General features: G+C 42.9%; 3 protein-coding genes across 15 annotated transcripts in view; 1 reads left to right on the top strand and 2 right to left on the bottom strand.

Annotated features, from left to right (window-relative positions):
- The window catches only part of ADAP1 (ArfGAP with dual PH domains 1), a 51,146-nt gene extending 48,816 nt beyond the window's left edge, over positions 1-2,330 (top strand). The window contains exons 10-11 of the mRNA XM_032703955.1: positions 362-590; positions 979-2,330. Coding sequence (XP_032559846.1) covers positions 362-590; positions 979-1,007 — 258 coding nt within the window. The 3' untranslated portion in view covers positions 1,008-2,330. The remainder of the gene's footprint in view (positions 1-361; positions 591-978) is intronic.
- A 1,339-nt stretch (positions 2,331-3,669) lies between these two features.
- GET4 (guided entry of tail-anchored proteins factor 4) lies at positions 3,670-15,489 on the bottom strand. 3 transcript variants are annotated; one of them, XM_032703957.1, is made up of 10 exons: positions 12,377-12,420; positions 11,831-11,854; positions 11,205-11,283; positions 10,708-10,789; positions 10,249-10,398; positions 8,495-8,633; positions 6,481-6,621; positions 6,322-6,397; positions 6,069-6,141; positions 3,670-5,020 (listed from the first exon to the last, which is right to left on the bottom strand). In XM_032703957.1, exons 1-10 carry the CDS (start codon positions 12,403-12,405, stop codon positions 4,932-4,934), a joined length of 882 nt encoding a protein of 293 aa, XP_032559848.1. In that variant the 5' UTR covers positions 12,406-12,420; the 3' UTR covers positions 3,670-4,931. The 3 variants fall into 3 exon arrangements, with proteins under 3 accessions (XP_032559848.1, XP_032559847.1, XP_032559849.1); XM_032703956.1 differs by lacking the exons at positions 11,831-11,854; positions 12,377-12,420 and adding an exon at positions 15,270-15,489; XM_032703958.1 differs by lacking the exon at positions 11,831-11,854.
- Positions 15,490-16,083: 594 nt separating this feature from the next.
- SUN1 (Sad1 and UNC84 domain containing 1) overlaps positions 16,084-23,049 on the bottom strand; it is a 33,041-nt gene continuing 26,075 nt past the window's right edge. For all 11 annotated transcript variants that reach the window (XM_032703945.1, XM_032703942.1, XM_032703947.1 and 8 more), the window contains 9 exons: positions 22,757-22,843; positions 22,340-22,383; positions 21,238-21,373; positions 20,517-20,771; positions 19,909-19,993; positions 19,388-19,503; positions 18,744-18,911; positions 18,231-18,323; positions 16,084-17,809 (listed from right to left, as the gene is read on the bottom strand). In XM_032703945.1, the coding sequence (XP_032559836.1) occupies positions 17,696-17,809; positions 18,231-18,323; positions 18,744-18,911; positions 19,388-19,503; positions 19,909-19,993; positions 20,517-20,771; positions 21,238-21,373; positions 22,340-22,383; positions 22,757-22,843 (1,098 nt within the window). In that variant the 3' untranslated portion in view covers positions 16,084-17,695. The remainder of the gene's footprint in view (positions 17,810-18,230; positions 18,324-18,743; positions 18,912-19,387; positions 19,504-19,908; positions 19,994-20,516; positions 20,772-21,237; positions 21,374-22,339; positions 22,384-22,756; positions 22,844-23,049) is intronic.

Raw genomic sequence — 23,049 nt, 5'->3', positions numbered from 1 at the left:
AATAATAATAATAATAGTAATAATCTGCAGTGAAGCTCAGGCTGGTGGGAGAGCCAAGAGGGCACGAAGCTGTCACTGCTTGGTGGCTCTGCCTGGTGTCCAGCGTGCAGTAGCCCTGTTCATAGGTACTCACCAAAAATTCTTTGGAAGCCCTGTTCACTGGGCATTCTGCATCTGGATTTTGGCTCCCTGCTGTTGGTGCTGTATTGTGGGTGCCCCTGGGGGATGAGCAGGGGTTCTTGGGGTGGCTGGTGCTGTTGGGGTTTGGCTGGGGTGATGCAGGGTGAACCAGGTCCCAACTGTCTGGGACCCAGTGCCCCCTTCACACTCACACCTGCCTGACTGCTCTGCTGTCTCCTAGGATGCCTTTGCTAGAGGGGAAGTTTTTATTGGGAGCAAGGAAAACAGCTACAAGGTGCTGGAAGGGCTCCCACCGTCCACGCAGGGAAACCACTGGCAGCACGGGATAACCATCGTCACCCCGGATCGGAAATTCCTCTTTGCCTGCGAGACAGAGGACGACCAGCTGGAGTGGATTACGACCTTTCAGAAAGTCATCAGCCGGCCCATGCTGCCTCAGGAATACGCAGGTGTGTTTCCTGGATGTCAGCCTTGGCTCTGCTATTTCCCAAGTGTTGGAGGATGTGATGGCTGGAGGGGCATTGGGGATGCAGCGACATCGCTCCCTCCTGATGTGAGCAGGGCAGCCCATGAACAATGCCAGGGGAGGATACAAAGGCTGTTTGAGCAGAGACGGGCTCACACTGGGAGGAGGAGGATGATATCCTTCCCTCTTCCTTGCCTCTGGTGTGATGCCCATGGTGCTGTAAGGATCAGTCGTACAGTTATGAGAATAATCAGAGCCAAGGAGCATCAGCACAACAAGAACCATTAGTAGGGTGGGCTTATGCAGGGCTGTCACTGCTTCCCAGTGCTTATCCTGCTTTTAACTTTATTTTCTCTGCTTTTTCCTTTCAGTGGAAGCCCATTTCAAACATAAACCTTAGCTGGGACTGGCTGGGCAGACCTGAGGAGTGAGCTTCTGTTTACAACACAACGTGGTTTTATTTGAAATGTTTAAAATAATAATTAATAATAATAACAGTAATAATAATAATAATACTTCCCTTTCCCCTCATCATTCACTTGATCATGTTGGAAGCTGAGAAGGACGGCAGCAGAACTTTGGAGAAGATGCTGATCCAACTTGAAATTCAGCTTTGTAGCTGCTCCACGGGATGGGACAGGTGGTCCTGCCCCCCCATCACCCCACACCCATTGGAAGGGGTGTCCCACCCAGATTCAGCAGGATGGCAAAGACTATTGGTGGCTCATCCCAGGGGGAGATGGAGCTTTTCCACACGTGCAGGTCCCTGGGCTCTGGAGCTGAGCATCCCCGCAGTCCCAGCTGGCTGCCAGCCCTTTCCAGGGGGCTGTGAGTCCCTGAGCAGTGACATCCTCGTGGGATGGGAAATTGCAGCCTGGAAACACCTGAAATGGTGCTGTGCAAAACGGCTGGGCCTCCCCATGGCATTGGGGTAAATGATAAGTAAATTACCTCCCTGTGGAGGGGTGGTGATGCTGCACCTGGACAGGGTCAAATGGGATTTAGAAATAGAGGAAATGGGCATCATCAGGCTCATTACTGCTTAGGGAAGGGCAGGGAGGAGGGGAATCAATGGGGACAGAGCAGTGTTGCCCCAACCATGCATCCTGCAAGGGAGACACCAACCCATGAGGTGATGCTGGGGAAGCAGAGTTTTGGGGGCCAGGCCTGTGCTCTGCTCCCTGGGTCATTCCTCTTTCATGGCTGGGGGGGATTGCACCCTTTTGGGAGCCTGGTATGGAGTTGGGGGGGGGTGAGCTTTAGGTGCAGTTTTGCTGACAGGCACATCAAAGCCTGTCCCAGCCCACCCCCAGCAGGCAACGTCCCTTCTCCAGTCTTGGTGGTTGCACTTTTTTCCCCAATAATTCTCTCAAATTTTTTTTTGGTTGATTTTTTTTTTTTTTCTTTTCCCGCCAAGAAGAAAAAAAAAAAAAAAAAAAAAAAGCTGCTTGAAGTGACGTTTCAGCGCGGTGTTGAGCACTGTAATTCCTGCAGTCGGGGCGGGCGGGCTGGGACCTGCACACCAGGTGCTGGATTTTTACCCAAAAATGAAATTTCTGGCGTCCACGAAAGGACCAGCCCCGGACACGGACCCGTCCAACGCGTTCCTTAGGTTGGTGTGTGTAACTGAGAGCATCTCATCAGCTGTGTGCATTCGTTCTGTCACTGGTAAGACAACTGTGGTACTAAATGTCATTCGAACCAATAAATTATTATTATGTCAGAGCCGTGGCCGTGTGGTGCTGGGGCAGGGGAGGGAGGTGGGGTTCATAGAACAGGCAGAGCTCTGGGGGTGTGGGACACCCACAAAACCATCTGCCCCACCCTGGGCTGCTCTGTGGGGTGTTGGTGAGGAAGAAGCTGCACATAACATATTCCAGGTAAATATATTTCATGCAAGCTACACACAGTTATGTATATTATTTTATATATTATTTGTGTATATGTGTGTATTTTATAGTGTAGATTCTATATATTTTCTCTGTAATACTCCTGTATGTATGCACACACATACACATATATATACACACATATATATACATGGATATACATATATATACTCATACTAGTTCTTAGGATTATAGACATAAATATTATGAAATGGTTTTTGGCTATTCAGACACAACTATAAACTGCATAGGAGATAGAGCATAATATATGTGTGTATGCATGAACTGTTCATATGCACACATGCATGTATATATAGCACTCAGATACATACATTTAATTTACAAATATATAAACTAAATGTATTTCATACACCTGTCTAGAGACATTTTTATAATTGCAATTTTATAAAATATGTAGTTATATAAACATGCATGCTTTTTATATAAGTATATAATTTATAAACATATAAATGTAAGAGGAATATATTGCATATAAACACAAGTATATCCACATGCACAACTATAATGACATATTTAATTTGTATTAAAAGTATTTATAAATGTTACACACCCCCTTGGGCTCACTCATCCTTACTTACCAACCCAGGCACGGCAGAAGCAGGGAGAGGACAGACTGGATTCATTGCTTATGTTTTATAACTAGCTGTAAAGATTGGGTTTTGGGTATGTATAATTAAGAATAATATATTATAAATTATATGCCATACAATTTTTTAATTATAATCTAGACAAAAGGCTGTTTATATGTGTGTGTATATACACTAATGTAACCTCACACTGGGTCATATGCGCAGGACAGAGGAGGGGACACTGCTGCTGGACACCTGTGGACACCTTACACCACCCATTCCTGGCAGCCAAAGGCAATGAAATGATGTGGTTCTAAACCTCTGTCGACATTCCAGATCATTTATTAAATGTCTGCAGCACCATCCTGGGTAGGCAGCTCTTCCTTAAACTCGCTGCAAATCAAAGCAATCCACCTCTTCTCCAGACATTCCAATAACCCCCTAGAATTATGCCTTCACTGCACAAAGGTGAAGCTGCAGCACTGAGGGCTGGATGACCCACAGTCAAATGCAGAGTGGAAAAAACAGCAAGGAAACTAAGATCTCCGCATGGAAATCTCCCAGAAAGCAGCACTATTGCACATCCTGGTATAAAGTGTTTATTTGAGACTTCACAATTAACACAAAGTCTTCCTGTCAATGCCTTTTTTTTTTTTCATACAGTCAATAAATTTGTATTAATCCCTCCCCCATGCATGATTGCTGTTTATTAATCTAAGCTTTTTTATTTTCATCGTGAAAAAATAAAGCATTGTTTCCCCACCCTTTCATCTGTTCCCTGCACCAGACTGTGCTGCATTACAGAGGAGATGGAGAATGGCTATGCCTACTGCTGAGGGGTGAAGTTACTCCATTATTTATTGATTTATTCTTTTTAACAGAAAATGTTAAATGAATCAATCACCCAAGAAAAATAAATATATCATAAAGAACCAGGAGTTCTGCAGTATCCCTTTTCTTTACACACAGCTCAGTTCAAACACGTACACTGCTCACGGCAAACCGTGTCACTGTCATGCCGTCGCCTGGACGTTGTTATGGACTTACACTGAAAAAGAATCTGTTCCAAAGGAGTAGAGCCACAAGCCAGAGGAGGTATTTTAGATGCCAAATGGAAGCCAATTACCTACGTTCCACTGATGGGCTTTTACTCAAGAGCAATTCAAATCTTGTGCTTTTCAGGAAGTATCGGCTAAAAACACACGTGTGGGCTCGGCCAGAGCCAGACCCTGGGGAGAGGGACAGGCAGTATGAAGGGTGTGCACGTTACTCATGGCAGTGGAAGCGAGTTCTTCTATCAATGTCTCTTGCATGTGCATCTCAAATTATGCTGCTCGGCTCGTCTCGCAGGACTTTTGGCACCAGCCTCGCAAATAAATTATTCAATTGCTCCCCCTGCCTTTCGAGATCTTCCTTGGAGAGGGCAGAGGTCAAGGAGGCTTTCTCATAACAGAAAGCCTGGGCAGGTACTCATAACAGGTACTGGGCAGGCCATGAAGGACAAGACCCATGTTTATGCTTTATTGAATTACTGTGCAAAAGGGAATACTGCATCAGAAACCGCAGAAGACTATATTTTAATCAGTCACCAGCCGCTGCATCGGAAACCCACTAACAACTGCTCCGATTGGTTCGTTTGGCTACTTTTTGTTGGTATCTTTCTTTTTTTTTTTTTTTTTTTACATAAATAATATAGACCGACATTATAAACATTTCAGCAACCATTTCTAAAAGACCAGAGGAGCCCTTTGAGGCGCCAAGAAACAACCGCAGGATTCAAATTCCAAAAGTGTCTTTGGAGTCATCGAATCATCAGATTTACACGGCACCCAATGACAACAACATTCAGTCGAGCTCAATAGGACTGCTGTCTTCCTGACCATCTTCTGTGTCATCATCTTCTCCAGTTCCCATCAGACTGTTTAAAAGGTTTCCTAGAATGAAATACAGGACAGTTAAAATTGCTAGTTTTACATTCTCGTCTCAAAAACTTTTAACTGATCTCCTTTCATCCTGCTATGGTGCAGATTCCTGTAACAAAAAAAAAACAAAAAACAAAACAAACAAAAACCAACAAGAACAAACAACCAAAAAAAAACCTAAGAGGAGAGTGTTTTTTGAAGCAAGACATTAGTATTTTCACACTGGTGTCCATTAAGAATATTGATTTGGGAAGCTGCACACTGTTAGCCGTACACAGGACTGCTGCTGTTTACTGATGCTGTTCCTTCTCTAACAATACACTGGAAAAACCCATCAAAGTTACATATTTATGTGCTACACTTGCACCCTGAGGGGAAAACACTCCCAACCACAAGAGCAGTGGTAAAACTCTCAAAAAGGCAGCAACAGTCCTGCATCGCGCTGTAAAAAACCTGTTAGAAATTCAAATGCACTTAAAGGTGCCAGAATTGCTGAAAAGCAAATTGCAGATGGTAAAAACGTGATGTTCATGTTTTTCACCAAACTTTGGGTATCAGTGAATTGATATTTGTAGTTAAAGCTTCAAGTCAGTTTACAAACAAAGAAGCTTAGTTCTCAAGGGAAAACATTCAATTTTATTTACCTTTTACTCAAGAGCCAGGAAATGAGGGCTGAAATTCTCTATTCCCTTTCATTTGTTGTAGAAGGGCAGTGTTAGAACTCTAACAGAGCCCCAGACTCGACTTAAGGAAAATCAGCCACTGAAGTCTGAGGAAATTAAGCTTTAACACCAGTAAGATGCTTCTTTACACTAGGAAGTTATACCACAATGTCAAAAATTAACCATAAGAGTAATTTTCGTGCTTCTCCCCTTCTCAAAGATGAGAAGTCTATTAACTCCACCAAACTAATATCACATGCAACCAATTAATCCTGTATTCTACAGCAGGGACTGTTTCTACAGGCTATGGAAAGAGCTATAAATTCATTAGAAAACAGATTATGTTTCCAGCACAGATGTTTTATGTAAGTCTGGTGGTCCCTACAAACCAACCATACCTAGCAATCCTCCGTAGGACGAGGTCTGCTTGGGTGGAACTCCAAAGAAAAGCTGTCCTATTCTATCTAGGTACTGAAACGACACAAGAGGAAGAAAAATGTCATTTATTCCATTTACTGGTGGAAATACTATGGGCAACAGTCACCCACACAAGGTACATCACCAACTTCTATTTACAAGTCACAAAACAGGAGACAACCAGCTATTATTTAACTAATTCAGGAGGTTAAATCCTGTTTATGAGTAACTCACCTCATTATACATGGGATCCCTTTTCAGCGAAGGTTGATACTGTTCACACAATACTGTAAATACTGTTAGTTTTCCTCTAGAAAGGAAACAACCAAAAATGTAATCTCGGTAACAACTGAAAAATAAACCAAGAACAACAAGACAGAAATCAGACTGTACCCATCAACTGCCAACAACAGAAACCAGATGAAGTTTAGCAGTGGTTGAACAAAGGGTGGGCCCTTCTCTATTGAAGGATGTTTCTGTGTGTATGTCGTAAAAACAACTGATGCGCTGGTCTTATTTTTTAAGCAGAGAAATCTGAAAAAGGAAAGAGAACAGGGCAAGTTAAAAACAAAAGGCAGAAAAACAGTTTCACACGCAGAAAGAAAAAGGGAAGCCAAAAGCTCAACAATCTACTTCATTTGTGCACAGAGGCCATCTCAGGCTTAAACTGATGGCAAAACCCCACTGGTAGAGATGTACATCTTTGGGAATGGTTTGGCCATCAACTGAGGAAGGGGAAAATCACTACTAGAATACACTGTGGAATAGGCAGGTTGGGAGGAAAAACAGACATTAAATAATAAAGAATGAGTTTAACCAGGATTTAAGCAGCTTGTACACAGGATGGTTACCAATAGAGAGCATCAATTTAATCAAAACATGGAAACACTGGCTAGCCTGTAATTCACATTTAACATGATATTGCATTTACTGGTCCAGAGATTACTGTGCTGAGGGAAAAACACATCTCCTTTCAGTACGTATCTGTCACTGACGGTGACTCTGCCATTCTTTTGGCACCACCTCAAAATAACGTGGCATCAGGACCACTAATAAGTTCAACACACATGCCTAAAAGTCTCATAATAAAGCTACACTTTGAGCTCCCAAGGCATTTGTCCCCAGCCAACAGATTGATCTCCCACACTGATCAAATCTTCATCCAGGTCCAGCTAATTTAACTGGCAATCTCTGCCAGCCCCATTGGCCTAACGGGCCTTTATGTGGGACAAATGCTGTCAGCAGGGCCTAGGAAGGTTGCCACGAGCCATCTCATTTTTGATGGCAGGCTGGCCTCTAATTGTGCACCCTCACATGTGCAAGGGCTTGGGGCTCTTTTGCCTCACTGCTAGGCAAGGAACTGCAATTATTTTCATTAGAGTATAAACTGCTATGTAAGAGGATTTAGCACAGTATTTGAGATATAGGCCAGTAAAAGATGCAGTAGTAGTGCTGTGTAAACACTGAAAAAATAGTCTCTTAATTTCTGCCCAGAATTCCCCCCCCCCGAGCAAAGCCCCATAAAATTGCTTAAGAGTCCTGCTTATACTGGATTTCCATAAAGGATTTGAGCTACTGCTCAAAATCACAGCAATCTATAGCAACCAGCTATGGAAAGGAGGACAAATCTGATATGACAGCTCAGTGCTGCCAAAAGAGACAAACTTGCTCACACCTCCTCCCTCTCCCCCAACACCTACTCTCTCCCTGACTCCCTGCCACATAGTTCTGTCTCCACCTCCTCCTCAGACTCCTCCATGAGCTGCTTTCCCTGACTGAAGAAAGCCATCAGCTGATTAAACACAGTAAAATTGGCTTTGTCAACCTTCATTCTACATGAGCTCTGCAAAAGCACATAATTGCATTCCCACCTCCTACAAAAGAAATGCCTGAAGTAAACGAGAGCCAGCAGCGACTCTGTCAAACCAAAAGCCATAATGCTGATGCTAAAGGACCAGGGTGACCAGGATAAATTGTCTCTGGGGATGAGACTGAGAGCAAGAACTGTGCTAAAGGTAAATACAGAGCCTGCTTAGGTCCAGTCTTTGTAAGAACATCAAGGTAAGCCCTAACTGGACGTAAAGTGGTATTAACAAAGCTAAGAATTGTGCTTTCAGGGTCAAACAGATTGCATTAATTCTTCAGGCAATTAACAGGATTTCAGGTTTCAACCTAAATACGTTGGTTGTTTGGTTTTTTTCCTCTCCAATCTGACCAATTTAACACACCAGTTTTCAGAGGGTTTTCTCCTGTTGTTACCACACAAAATGACTTTCAGAAGCTCTGGCCAGTTACACAGTTTCTTTCGAAAAGGATGCATGGTTAAACCCACAGTTACCCTGATTAAACTGGTCCCAAAACACAATGTGGTCTCAGCAAAATACTTGCACAGAAGTTTAACACCTACTGTAGTACTGCCTGAGCTACAAACATGTCCACCTCACTGCGGTATCCGCGGGACGACGAGTATTCCACCAGCATATTTGCACAGCCCTCACCATCTGTGGAGTGCAAGAAGTGATACCGAGATTCACTATAGTTTTGCTCTAGAAAAAGAAAAAAAGAAAAAGGCCTTTAAGAAATCAGTTCATCGTACCTGAGTGCAGAAACAAAATTTATCAGGCTTGTACTTTATCAGCTGGTAAAAGAACAACAGCTGCGCACGTGGTATATAAACAAGACAACGAGCAAAAAGTTTATAAGTTACAGACAACTTATAAAGGGAAATAATAACAAATTTTAACTTAAATACATTTGAAAAACTGCTGTTAAATACAGTTTATTCAATGCCAGCTACCACTGGCTTGAACTTTGGTCATATCATTTTATCTAACTGCATGTTGACAATTCACATGCTTTCCTCAAGAAATTCCACATTAGACCATGTGCACCAAGAAGTCAAACAGCACCTTCAGCGTCCTTCTTTCTAAGTGCACAGAAAGAAGGCATTTCCTATTTTTAGCTTAGCCCACTCTCGCTATCAAAATTAAAATTGCTTCCATATGCTGAACAGAACAGCAATTATACAGGAAAAAGGTGTAAGAAATGGCAACGATTTGTTAGAACTTGAAGCAAAGCATCGTGCAAAAATCACTGCAATGACAGAACCTGAGAGCTGCTAACTCTTGGAATTTGAAAGCTTTGTTTTAAAAATCTGAGTCTTTTCTGCTGAAACTCAAAAAAATACAGACTAAGGAAATGTAGGCATTTTGCTTTTCAAGAGAACAGTGAGCAGACAGCTACAAAATGGAGATTTTTACTTTCAGAATGCAACTGTTTCTTATCCTAATTGTAGCTCAGCTTCTAACTCAAATGCTCTGAGGAAAATCCTCCCTTTCTGGCTGGCAGCAGCCATCAGGCTAAGGTAAGTCCATGGGAGCTATGGGATTGCCTATGGCAAGCAGACATGATGAGCTGCAGTGTTGACCATTACTGGGTCAGGATTGTTACATGAAACCACTGTCATCACTTGGCAGCTACTGAAAAATGTAAAATAAATGATCATTTTGCACAGTTACTCATGAGAAACCACAGAAGAAATGGCATGTATTCAACTGTTCTCAATCACCTTTGTTATGTTTTGAACATGAGACTTTAAAAACTGGCTATCATCCACAATTAAAATAATTATTTAGATCATTTTGTGTTTATCTGACATCCCATCACAAGTGATAAAATGGCTCACAAATAAAAGGCAAGAGCATCCATTCTGGAATAAGCCTGCTGGTCAACTTCTCAAAAAGTACTTATTTACAGTTCAGAGACTGTTTTGGATACCAGGTGGAGTATTTCAATCTTTGTCATGTTTATCCAGGATTTGAAAACAAAAATCCTCACCAACAAAACAGCTTTGCTCCCCAGCAATTTTCCTCCTAATGACACAATCAAACTACCTCAATGTCCAAAGATTCAATCTGTGATTTATAGAGAGCCTTACAGCAGTTCTGTTTTGAGGTTTGCACTAATGTAGAGCTACAGCTCCATTTTTTTTCCTGTTAGTAACATTAAGATGATGTTATTGCAAAAATCAGATAATGGTAGAACTCCATCAATCTCTTCTATCTCAGTTTTCTTAGATTATTTCCAAAGTAGATCTCATACAATATCTTGCTTTCAATATTTTCAAAGGGAAACACAAAAAAGCCAGTTGATTTTTCTTACCTTTCCACAGGGTAATAGCTAGTAACTGGTGTAGTTTTGGATGTCCAAGTTTTCCTGATCCCCCACTGGACCATTTTAGTGCTCTGGATACGAAAGCCACTCGTTCAGGAGAATTTGGATCCATTAAACTAAACAATTTAGCCAAGTTTTCTAGAAACAGTAAGATTAAAAAATATTTAGCATTAAGAGAAATAACATGATCTGCTGCTTCTAGTGCATTTATAAGATACATCTTTAAGACAGGCAGCGATGTTAGTTCCAAGCATGCCCACGAAGTTATCAGGCATCCATTATTCTCTAATAAACTTTCCCCCCAGTCCATTTCTATGGGGAAGGTAACCCTGAGCCATGTGGGAATGCATCCAAACAGGATTGCAGCTTTCAAGACTATTAACAACAGTCATTGTGAAGGGAAAGCACAGCTGAACACCATCAAACCGAGTGCAAAGGTCACCTCACCTAAAAGGTCTTCTGCTACTTTTGCATCCGATTTCTCCAAGGACTCCAGAACCAGCATGGACAGATCAGCAGCACTGTTTTGCTACAAAACAGACACACACTGGCAGTGATGAATGTATGAGCACATAAAAGAAAACATCAGCCAGAATTTTGGCAGCAGCGGGTTTAATACTTTTATCAACGTCTACAGCCAAGGCACAGCATCAAGTCTCAGCCCTCCTTTATAAAAAAATTATAGTAATTTGATGGCATCAAAAGAGAAGCCTCCAGGAAAGCAAAACATGGTTATTGTCTGGATGCTCACAAACACTTCTGCTGCGTGTTCCAGTTTGGCATAATCCTTCTTTGTGGAGAAAGGCTCAACAAAGAGATAAAACAAAAGATTACAAAGCAATTAGCCCAAACATTTACCCCTCAGAACTCACCATTCATCTCTCAAAATCTTGGAATAACAACCCCCTGCCACCCAAACCACACACACAAAACCAGTGACTTACTTGGTTATGACTGAAGAACAGCAAAGCCCCTGAATACATAAGTTCTCTTGCTTCTGCATGTTTTCCTTGTGACATATACCTGAAAAAATACCAAAGCCATGATAAAAATTACCATGAAGTTAGTTATACTTAAAGGATTCAAAGATCATTAAAATTTAAAATAAAGGCAACAAATGATTTATTTTGAAATCAGGTTAGTTTCAATAATGATGTAGCTTTAACTGCAAGTTGCAATTTGTTTTCTGCTCCAGACTTCATGGAACAAAAGCAAAGGATATAAGAATGAAAACTGAGAGCTACAAATCTGATTTGGGCTGGAACAAAGAAAAGGCAATAATGCCAGGGGTTCACCTGAGTAAAACATGCCAATGCACTGAACTACACCACTCAGAAGGTCACTTTGGAGCCTTTACCGAAGCCATCCCAGTGAAACAATTTTTGGAACAGCCCCTGGAGAACTCACACACCCAGCACTGCCCAAGTGACTCCAGCCCTCTCCTCGCTGATGTCTCCTTTCTACTGGTTTAAGTCCCTCTGACCATTACAGCTCTGCCAGGGGACATCAGCCAGCAAGATTCACCATATGACACTTTAAAAGAAATAAAATATAACGCTTCAAAACACACCTGCTGCAGCTTCCATCTTCCTTACTTAAGAGTCAACCAAGAAATGAGGAATGAAAGAACTTGTTCTCAACCTCAGGAGCCTCTGACCACACAGCTGTGATTGCAGCCTCCTGCACATCATCACTACCAGTAACTAAAGCTCTAGATCATAAGCACAGCATTTCCCATAAAAGCCCAGTTTAGGTGTGGCAGCAGACATAGTTTCCAAATTCCATTTCTCCTAACTGCTTCTCAAGAAGTTTGTGTTCTCAGTAGTTAATAACAGCAGCTGATTTTCTCCTATCAGCAGAGATAAGCTGACCATGCTGCTTTAGTAGCTGCAGTGTTTGGTTTGTCCTCTGTGCCACACCTGGCTGGGCTGTGCCCGTGTCACCCCTTTCCATTCCCTGGGGATCAGGGCAGCCCTTCTGCTGCTGCAGCCCCAAGGTCCCCCAAGGTGACCCAAAGCCTCAGAGTCCCCGTGGGGTAACACAGGGGTTGGTATCTCTGGGGTGAAGCAGTCAGGGGGTGGTGGGACAGAGAGGGCATGGGGGGTGTCACACTAACCAGGGGGACAACTGGATGGAGCAGTGCATCCCAAAGCTCTTGTGCTGTGCCCAAGATTCCTGTCACACGTGACAGCTGCAGGAACAGGCCCTACTGGTAACATCACACAGACAACAAACAAGGAAGGAGACAGTCCTCCCATCCTGCTCAGCAGCTCCCACAAACTCCAAGGTCTCTTATACAAAGCAGCAGAACTGAAACAATGGTGATGTGTTGGAATAAGGATCCTCAACAATTTGGATTTGCAATCAGCACGGTGAATGTTCCTCATGTGAGTCAAACAGATCCACAGCTCCAATGTTTTTATAGTTGGGCTCACATCCAGATTTGCTTCTAGGAGTTTGACTCAGTGTGGATCCACTTCCACGAGTTCTATTTCCAGCAGACTCACAATGCTATTTGGGAGCTCTTAATCTGGGAATTATTACAGAAGATACTAAAAGATGCTGAAAACGGTTTCACGATATAAAATACATTTTAAAGTGTTACGGTTTTTTTAAAAGAACTTTCATAAGAAAAGTTCTATTCAATAAAAAATAAATATTGATGGTACTGCTCTAAATGGCATTTAGGACAATGGAAATCCTGGAACATATTATTCATACCAGAAAAATCATTAGCAATGTCAGGAAAATAGAAATTGATGTCACAAGGATGTTACACTTGGAAGTTTGACTCAGTCACCAAATCATGAAGAGAGAAGGGTTCAGCCCAGCCAGCCTGGGGAGTGACACCACCAGCCCAGGTGCTCCTCTTCAGAGCTCAGGGTCAGGCAGGAACAGCAGTTTTCCACCTGCTCTGTGGATCACAAGGAGGGATAATAACTCTGCAGGAGGCTGGCTTATGGTAATCTTTCCTCCTCCACTTCTTCCCCTCCTCCACCCTCAAATTCATCTCAGTGTATAAAACTGAGTCAGGATTTCAAGTTTAACCTCTGACAGACCAGACTAACGTTTTACAGGCCAGTGTGTTTAAAAGGAATAAGCACTGGCTATCCCAATCACAATTCCAGAGCTGAGGTCATCCCAATCTGTGTTAACGTGTCTCTGGAAAAATGCTGATATTTAACACATTTTACAGAGGACTGACAAGAGTATCCAGCACTTTCTTTTGGCTGCAGTGACTTTCCAAACAAGTTTCACAGTCACATTTCACCTTTTTGCCTAGAAGGAAGCTCTTTTCCCAGCCATGCAAATGTCACCTTTTCATTTAATTGAGCACCTCCTGGTAGGCAGAAAAGGCAGAATTTTTGATTCCAAATTAATTCAGGGAGGCTTAAGCAAAGTATGTGAGTTAATACATCCAGAGGACTGGAGGAGAAGTGACCCGCTGAGCCAAGACTTTTTGTACCACTGCAGACACCACATCACATAATCCCTACTATAAAATAGCCCAGGCTTTGTCTTAAATTTAGATTTATTCCCAAATACAATTTAAGTCTTAAGGCCTGGATGGTGCCTCGCTGATCCCATCAGAGGGTCATGGCAGAATGAACTGCTTTAATTTGATGGTACACGGGGGCAGGGCAGGGCAGGCTGTCTGATGAACACTGGGAGCAGAAATAGAACTGTGCATCAAGGACTTTCTTCCCTGGCTGCTATTTTTCTGTGCTTTGTCACAGGCCTGTTCCTATCCTAACTCAGATGAGGTCTGAGGACAGGAGTCACAAGACAGGGAAGGTGGAAATTTCTTCACAGAAAAGGTGGACAAGCATTGGAAGGGGCTGCCCAGGGAGGTGGTGGAGTCGTAGTCCCTGGAAGGGTTCAAGAAACAACTGGATGTGGCACTGAGTGTTCTGCTCTAGTTGACAAGGTGGTGACTGGTCAAAGACTAGACTTGATGACCTTAGAGGCCTTTTCCAACCCAATGGATTCTGTGAAGGCAATTTTCCCTCCTGACCTCTCCCAGTAGAGCCACAAGCAAAACAAAGCTGGGACCAACCATGGAAGCCCCTGGAACAAACACCTTATTCTGTGCCCCTGAACACGAGGGCCTATATTTTAAATGCTGATGAGAGAAAGTGTGACCACTACAAGTTGCAGTGAAACATAAAATCTGAAAAAATTTTGCAATAAAAATAATTTCCTTATGACGTAAGAGGCAGCAGCAACATTTCTGAATAAATGCCCAGGCCTGCTCTACTTAGTCTCCGTCACATACACAAATACATCGGGTGGAATTTACTCTTAAAAATTCCTCCATGCAGGCGACTTTAGCCACGCTGAGCTGCCCCTTTCCCTTTCCGACAGGTGGCTGTGCCCTGTAACAAAGTAGCCCTGTGTCCCGGCCGAGTAAGTCAACCTTCAAACCCCGAGACCCTGACACAGCCCCTGCGCTGACATTTGGGCCGAGCTGGCAGCGCAGAGGCCGCGAAGGGCTCAGCTCCAGGACGGCCCCGCAGCCCGGGACAGGGGCGAGCCCCGAGCCGAGCCCCGGGGGAAGGCCGGGGGACCATCACTCGAACTCGCCGGGACGTGGGGCCGCCGAGAGGCACTGGGGAGAAGGGGGGGGTTAAATTCCGCGCTGCCCGTGACCTCTGGGCAGTTTAACGCAACAACCGCCGCGCGTCACCGGGGCAAGGACCGGGCAGGGGACCCGCCGCTCCCTCAGCCGGGCTGGGGTCGGGGTCTCCCTCAAGTCCCTCTCGGAGCCGCCGGGGCAGGGCCGGCCCGGGGGACCCTCCGGCCGCCGCTCCCCGGCCCGGCCCGGGCCCCGCCGCGCCCGCCCCACCCCGCCCCCCTGCGGGTCAATCAGGGAGCGGGACTCCGAGATGGACGGGAGCGGTGGCCAATGGAAAGCGGTCGCGGGCGCGGCGAGCGACGACGGGGCCCACTGCGTGGGAAGGCTCTGGAAGGCCGGGCGGGGGGGGCGGCGCGGCGCGGCCCGGCCCTACCTGAAGAACAGCGTCCGGTACATTTGGTGCGCCTCGTAGTAGTCGCCCTTCTCGACGCTGGCGCGAAGCTTCCCCTCCACGCGCTGCACGCCGCCGCGGTTCCTGCCGCCGCCGCCTTTCGCGGCTTCCTGCTCGGCCGCCATGATCGCCGCCGCCATCAGCGCGGAGCACGGGGAGGGGCCGTGGCGGCGGGGGGGGCGCATGCGCACGCAGCGCCGGCCCCTCGCTGCCCGACTTCCGCCCTGACGGACGGCGGCCCGCGAGGCTCATTCCACGCAGCTGCGCGCGGCGTCACGGGGGCGGGGGGTAACGGTAACGGCCCCGGGAAGGGCGAGCAAGGAGCTCCCGGGAGCGGGTCCGGCACCGCCGAACCCGCCGGGGAACGGCAGAACATATTAAAAAAAATCAAGGAATGGGTGATGGAGCGCAGGGAGTAACGCTGGCTGGGCGCTGCTCTGGCTCAGGGACGCAGCCGAGGCTGAGGACAGGAATTAAACGACACCCCCCATACACATTTCACACAGATGAAAAGTCATCCAGCAACTACCAAAGTGGGCTTTTCTTCAAGAAGTTCAGTGTGATGTTTATCTACTCAACACATGCTGCTCCTCAGAGCTGTGTGCCCCTTCCCCAGGAAAAGCCCAACTTAAGCCCCCTCTCCTCACCCAGAACACTCAAGAGCAATGACCCTGCTCAGGGAGGGGGGAGAAATCTTAAATTAGTCTTTTTCCTCAGTTATTTAAGCAGCTGATCCAAAAAAAAAAAAAAATTACAGAAAAGAAGCTTTATTTCTCGTTTCAAGTATTACATGCACTTTCAAAAATTAAAACTCTTTATTTAAACATCTCAATAGCATCTTGTCAGTTTGGAGGCAGCAAAGAATAACAGACATTTCGAAAAGCATTTACAAAAATACATTGCACAAAGTCCTATCTTGCTTTTTTTAAAAATAAGTTAGTGTTATCCAAAATATTCCCCCCCTCAGCTACCTAATTTCAATTTACACAGGATAATTCTAATTTTAAATATGTAACCTATAGTATGAAAACACCTGTACATGTCATCTACTCCTCTGCGTAGGCCATAGGTTATGTCTCTAAGTCAAGTGAAAAAACAGTTCTTCACATGGAGACTTTTGTATTTAAACATTCGAGGACTGTTGTGCAACATACGTAACTCTATTCAGAAAACCAGTCAGCAGGTCCATGTGGTAACAGTTCTCTTAACTACAAAACGCACTAGAACAGCAAGATAAAAATTCTGCGTACAAGTAAAGTTCAGGAATCTTTTTCTGAAAAGGATCTTGAAAAGCAGCAATGCTAAGGGGGGCAATAAGCAGTTTTCATCTCGTTCTACGTGGAAATGTTGCTTCTGGGAGCAACTCTAATCATCTCACACCCGACTAAGGCTTCTGGGGAGGATCAGGAATGCCCGTGTGTTTGCAACAGCAGCGCTGAGCAAGAGTCCCTCTTGTAAGTGTGACGTGGAGAGAATTACTTCAGCCTTGTTTTCCACACACTGAATTCTCACAGTACATTTATGGAGTGTAACAATGAACCAGTCTAAGGAATTCTCATCCCACAGAGATTGCTTTTGACATACTAATATTGTTCAGTTGCTGTATACCAGTGTTTACTGAGCAATTGAGCAGGTTTATCAGCTCCGATCCAGACAGTCAGTACATCAAGGTCGATTTGGAATTAACACTAAAAAAGAACAAACTGGCCAAGTTGCCATGGTAAAATGCCTTAAAATAACTTCAGTTACTGAAAGTTATCCCTGACTTTTAGAGCAATTCACGGCCACAAATTACAGTAAAGCATTCTCAGTCGCTGGTGTTTAAACTGGTTTTGGTTGTGTTAGCTTTCCCTGACAATAGTATTTATTATATTCAACATGTACCAAAGAAGCCCTTTTGGATCCACCAAAAAGGTCAAAACCAAGGGTCAACTGAAGGACACCTTTAGCCACAGTCAGTGTCCAAAACATACCACAGTTTTTGGCTCATGGTGCCAACCTACCAGAAGGATGCAGTTAAGACCTGGATTAAAAAAGAACAGATTCCTAGTTGCAGAAAGTGTGGTTTATTCTTTTAAAAAAACCCCCTATACATTCATTTGTAATAAAATATGTGTCACCTGTTTGCCAACTGGGCTTTATGAACCAGAGCTGTTTGCATGCATTATTTCCCTCAGCATGGACACAGAAACGTGAAGCGAACTGGCAATTACAAGCTGAGCGTTAGAGCAAATAAAAATCGATTTTTTTTTTTTTATACATTTCTGCTGACAGTCTTCTGCCTTTATCAGAGGACCAACAGTTCTGCAGTGTGTTTCCTGCATCCTCGTCCTTTCCAGGTTCCAGTGTTCGAGGCTCTCCGGTATATACAGATTAGGAACAAAATGTACAACGAGCTGTAGTGTGCTTTACTCGGCAGGTTTCCCGTGCACTCTGAACCGATAAAGGCAGGTGTACTCTGCATGGCCCCAGTTAGAGAAAATCCTCAGCTCCACTATCTGGAATGCGTCTTCATTCTCCTCCTGGAGAAGGGAAAAGCAAACACACGAGCCAGAGTTAGGTTTGCTGGTATAAACACCTGCAACTGAGGCTTTCTTAGATGCTGCAGCTACCAACAGTCATTAATAGCTAAGTCACAGCTTGGGAATTTTCTGCCCCTTTGAACAAAGTCTTCCTTGGATTACAATTATTTATTTATAAGTGAGTCAGAAGCAGCATGAAACAGACTCTTCATATGTTTAGCAACTTCACACCATTTGTGTCCAGATGGCAACAAGCCTTCCTCCCTTATCTATTAAAGCCATCGGTTTTGAGGCAGATACTTTTATTTTCTGTGGTTGTGTGCAATGAGCAGTGAAGGAAAAATTCTCAGCTGGACACTGTAGAAGCTGAGGTAGAAAGTATCTTTCTCCTGACACTTTAAATCTAATAATCCAGACTCACCATCACTGGAAACATCTGCAGTGGCTCTCCTTCTTGATCATAGACATACTCTCCTAGAAGCTTGCCTTCTTCTTGATATTCATCATCCAGACCCTGTAACAACAGGATAAAGATTTTTGCTTCCATCAAATTTCAAATCAAACCAAAACTAGAAGCATGTCTATGCATCTGAGTATCAACAGGCAGCACTCAGAAAACTATCAAGCCAGGAGAAGGAGGAAGGATGAAACAATAAAGTGTATGAAGAACTAGAATAAATTAAAAACCATCGTCTCCCTCCAAAAATGTTTACTGTTGTGTAAAGCAAGAGAAACAACTCTCCCAAAATTAGTTTTAACACTTCTTATTCCTAATCTCAAATCTTACTAAAAATATATATTCAATTTTGAGAGCAATGACTGAAACACTAACATCATCTCATCTGTCCTCCCTCAAGGCATTATTTTCCAAAGTATGGAACACAAATATTCTTTATGTGTACAAACATCAACATAAATTCAGAGACAAACTTACATATACTGCAAAATTCCTAGGAGCACTGGTGATATTCCCTGTTGGTGAAAGTGTTTTTGGTATGTGTTCCACTGTAAAGGCAGTTGGATAGATCTTCATTGAAAGTCTCACTACAAGATAGCCCTGTGATCCTTTGAAAGCCCAGCAGTTTCCTGGATACATGTCCGGCTAGACAGGAGGAAAGTGGAGAGAACAAGATGAGACACAGCAAGAAAAACAATCCATTATTGTAATGGAGAGTTGTAATGAATTCTGAATTCTTAGGAACAGTCTTAGATAGCAAGTGGCAGAAATAATCTCTTTGGTGGAACTCTTCAGGAACTCACCACATCCACCCAAGCTCCCAGCAGTGTTTTGAAGACCCACCATGAGATTACTTCTCAACAGGAACCCTCCCAGTGCTCACACTTTGCATAAGTCCAATGCACCACCCAAGCTTCCTATAAGGGTCTAAATTTTGCTAGAGTAGGACTTAAGCTGTGTCCAGGGACTACCAGAAGAATCCCACTCTTAAGAACATAGTTCCAAGTACCTGTGCCCCTCAATATATTACAGACAGGAACACCCAGCATCCAAAAAAACCCAATCCGATCCACCCAACACAAAATAACATTGCTGAATTTGTTTACTTGGCCTTTAATTACCTGAATCACCACTCTGGGAGACTGAGAGTAGTACCACAGAGGAATTCCAAAGAGGCTAATTAATGCTGTCTTGGTCTCATAGGTTTCAGAACAGCGAGTACTCAGAATGCTGCCACCTCAAAAGAGATAGATCAGGTTAGCAGAAATAAATGTCTTCAGGAAGAAACGAGTAATTAATGAGATTTATATAAAGCATAATGAATACCATATTAAATATATTGTTAGGAGCAAACAATTTTCTGGGGGTATAAAGCTTCTATCAAGTACAATGTTATTTTAAGAATACGTCAAAGGTTTTTAATTCCTTTTTTATCTAGTTGTAGATGTGCTGAGAACTGTTCTATCCCTGTCCACACACACCTAAGCTCATACACAACCCTGTAAACACCATCACAGATTGCAGTAGACTGATGATCAGGCAACACACAAGAAAGCTCTACTAACCTCTACTCTTCACTGTAAGATTTCTAGTAAATAATGCTAAAACCATCAATAGGAAAAATGGTGTTTCCTCTATTTACCTCCAGATTCCAAGGCGAAATCCACCATTCCAGTCTTGTCTTGAGAGTAGAGTTTCAGTGCATTATTTACAATAATCTGTGCTTGCTGCAGATGTATACATAGGAGAATGGAAAGAGAAATATTTCAATAAGATCAAGTGATAAAATAATTGATATATACATATCTGTGAAGTTGCAAGCATCTTTTTGAGATGCTGCACTTCATCACAAGTCTTTGAAAGCCTCTATCAAGACAAGAGGCCATTTTTAATGCATGGTTGTCTGTCTTAAAATACAAATTCACACTACATCTTGAACCCTGTTTTCTTTAAAAGCTGAATTATTTCACCCACCCTCCCAAGACCCTGAGCTGCATTTCTTTGGTATACTTGCTCCTTGGGAATTCTTCAGTTTTCAAGACAGCACACTGAACTCAAACACAAATGTTCACAACAGGCAGGAGTAATGCTGCAAGAATACACTTCTAAAGCATTTTCTGTAGTTCTCCTTGTTTCAGTGAATGTTCCTGACATCCCTCAAAATCATCACCATTTATGTCGACACTCATGTTCCACAAAATGCCCGTAAAAGAACTCTTTACAGTTTAACTTCTGAGAACTTAAACTCACCGCTTCCGTGATCCCAGAAATCCCTGCATTAGTCACAGCATTTGTGACTACTTCAGATGTTAGTTTTTGGTTTGTAACAGACATATGGAGAGTGATATTCTTGAGGATCTGCAACTCCAGATCCCGCAGCAAAGTCTGCAGATCACTTTTGCTCACAAAATTGGACGTAAGCCACTGGAGAAGTGATTCGGGAAGGTCTTCTTGATGATCACCAAAAAGCAACAGCTTGACAGATTCTCTGACCTGGGCATCTACCTAGTAGAAGCCATTAATAATTGTAATAGAAATTATTACTTTTCATCAACTGTTAAGTAATACTCATATAAAACAGGCACATAGCTAGACCATATTTGAGCAGTATTACAAGATGGTATTTAAGTCAAAGTTGATAATCCCATATATCAGTAATTACTGTTGTATTTTGTCAGCTATGTTCTAGTCAGACCTTTTAAAGCCTTCAAAAGAACTTAAGCATGTTTTTTTAGAAACAACTCTCAGATGCAAACCCCTGCCACTGCAGAAAACAACCTATAAACTCTTGTCTAGTAAAGTGTTACACAAAAATGGAAAAATGAACAGTACCCCTAAATAAAACACTGTCATTCTTTGAGATTAATACTACCCCCATGTTACTCGTTTCAGTACATTTCAAGAAAGTCAGTGAACAAAATTAAGTAATACCAAATTTTGCTGGGACAGTTACAGAAGTTGCAGAACCTACTTTTTCATGAATGGCATCGACTTTCTCGCAACTCGTCTTCACGCTTCCCCCAGATAACAGCTCTGATTTCATCTGAGACAACTCCAGTTCCAACATTTTAATTTTGGACATAAGTTGACTATGTTGATCATCATCTCTGACAAAAACAAGGAGCCAGTAATTAGGAAAGAGTAGTCTGAATCATTCCATCAAATCCCAAAGGTATGAGAATGCACTTGTCTAATATAAAGTGCTCTCCTAGTTTAATTATTCACCAGAATACACATAGTAAACTCTGAAGATGGTACTTTAGGCTTACATAGAATTCCTATATTCAAAGACAAATCCAGCAGGGATGACTTCAGATCATCAACAGGCTGCCAAGTTAATAAACATATATAGATTTGGGGGAATTTAAAGGTTTCTGGCAAAACAGTTTGCCACTGGTTAAAAAGAGTTTCAGGCTACCTTACTCAAACCAGAATAACTTCAGAGGAAGTGCTGAGTTAAAGCAGCAGCTCACATACGACAACAAAGATCAGTGTTCAGTGTATGCTATGGAAAAAGGTATCAGCCATCACTCTAAAGCCATTTAAATGACAATTCAGCAAATGAGTGTTTATTTTCCTCTTCTAATTGGGGAAACTACTTAATGAAGTGCTGAAGTTTTAATCCCAGTATTACACAGTACATGAGTGGAAAGTCGCCAAAAAGTCAAAACCAGTCTAAAGTTAGATACAATTGATACAATTCAAGAATTTAAACATAAAGGCCACCAAAAGCAGTTACTGTATACTTCACTAAGTGATCTGAGGGAAAATTCTAATGCATTTATAAGAGGACAAGAAGTCACTCATTCTCCTCTACTAAATAAACAGCTTTCTCTAGTGAAAATGTAGTTGCAGGGTTGCCCCCACACTGGAGGTGGGTCTTGTGCTGATGTTCAGCATCCCAGTTGCAATCTACAGTAAGACAGAAGAGCTCTTGTTGACAATACAAACCCTCAGGGTCAGTTAACTGACACAAGAAAAGGATTGTTTTACTGGAAAGAACAACACACATAAATCACTGTCTGTTGTCACCAGAGCTGAAAAAGCAAAGTGTATCTGAAAAGTGCTTATACCTCACTGTTTTCACTTTGGCTATGTCAAGCTCCTTCTGGATATCCTAAAAAATACAGAAGTTAGTTTTAACATATATGAAGAAACACAAGTGACAGAAAGAAGATAAAGAATGTTATATGAAAATAAGAGATTCTAGCACCACCCCTGCAGGACTGTGTGCCCACAACTATGTTTTTACCTCTGTATAATAAGGTTTTATTCCAAATAGAACCTGCACCACCAACCAAGTGAATAATTTTTAATCTTTGGACTGAAACCCCCTCCAAGAAGGGGGAGCAAAAAACAAGTTTTGAGACTTAAAGAACTGTAATAGCCAGAGTAAAGAGAACTGGTGTTTGGGACAGCAAATAAAAAACTTGGTCTGTTTTATCAACAGGTTACAATCAGAACAAGTCAGCCAAGCTCACTTTCAATACCTTGGATTCAGCAGAGAGTTTTCTAAGAAGGTCTTCCAGCGTCAGGATGCGCAACTCATGTTCTTGATGTAAAGCCAGGAAGTCAGTCTTAAAAAACAGGGAGGGAAAAGGGGGTGTATTTGCTTTTTGGAGCACAAATACCATAATTGATATTTTCTGCAAAGCATTATTTTCATTCCATTTTGTGAATGTTTAAGTGATTTATCCTGCAGGTACTGTGAGAAATTACAGAATGTGTAATAAATATAGCAGTCTGATTCAGCAGTAGTAGGGGTGATACAGAGGGAAGTTTA

Source organism: Chiroxiphia lanceolata, chromosome 16, assembly GCF_009829145.1.
Source record: "Chiroxiphia lanceolata isolate bChiLan1 chromosome 16, bChiLan1.pri, whole genome shotgun sequence".
NCBI classification, from domain to species: Eukaryota; Metazoa; Chordata; class Aves; order Passeriformes; family Pipridae; genus Chiroxiphia; species Chiroxiphia lanceolata.
This window is presented reverse-complemented; position numbering and strand designations above follow the sequence as displayed.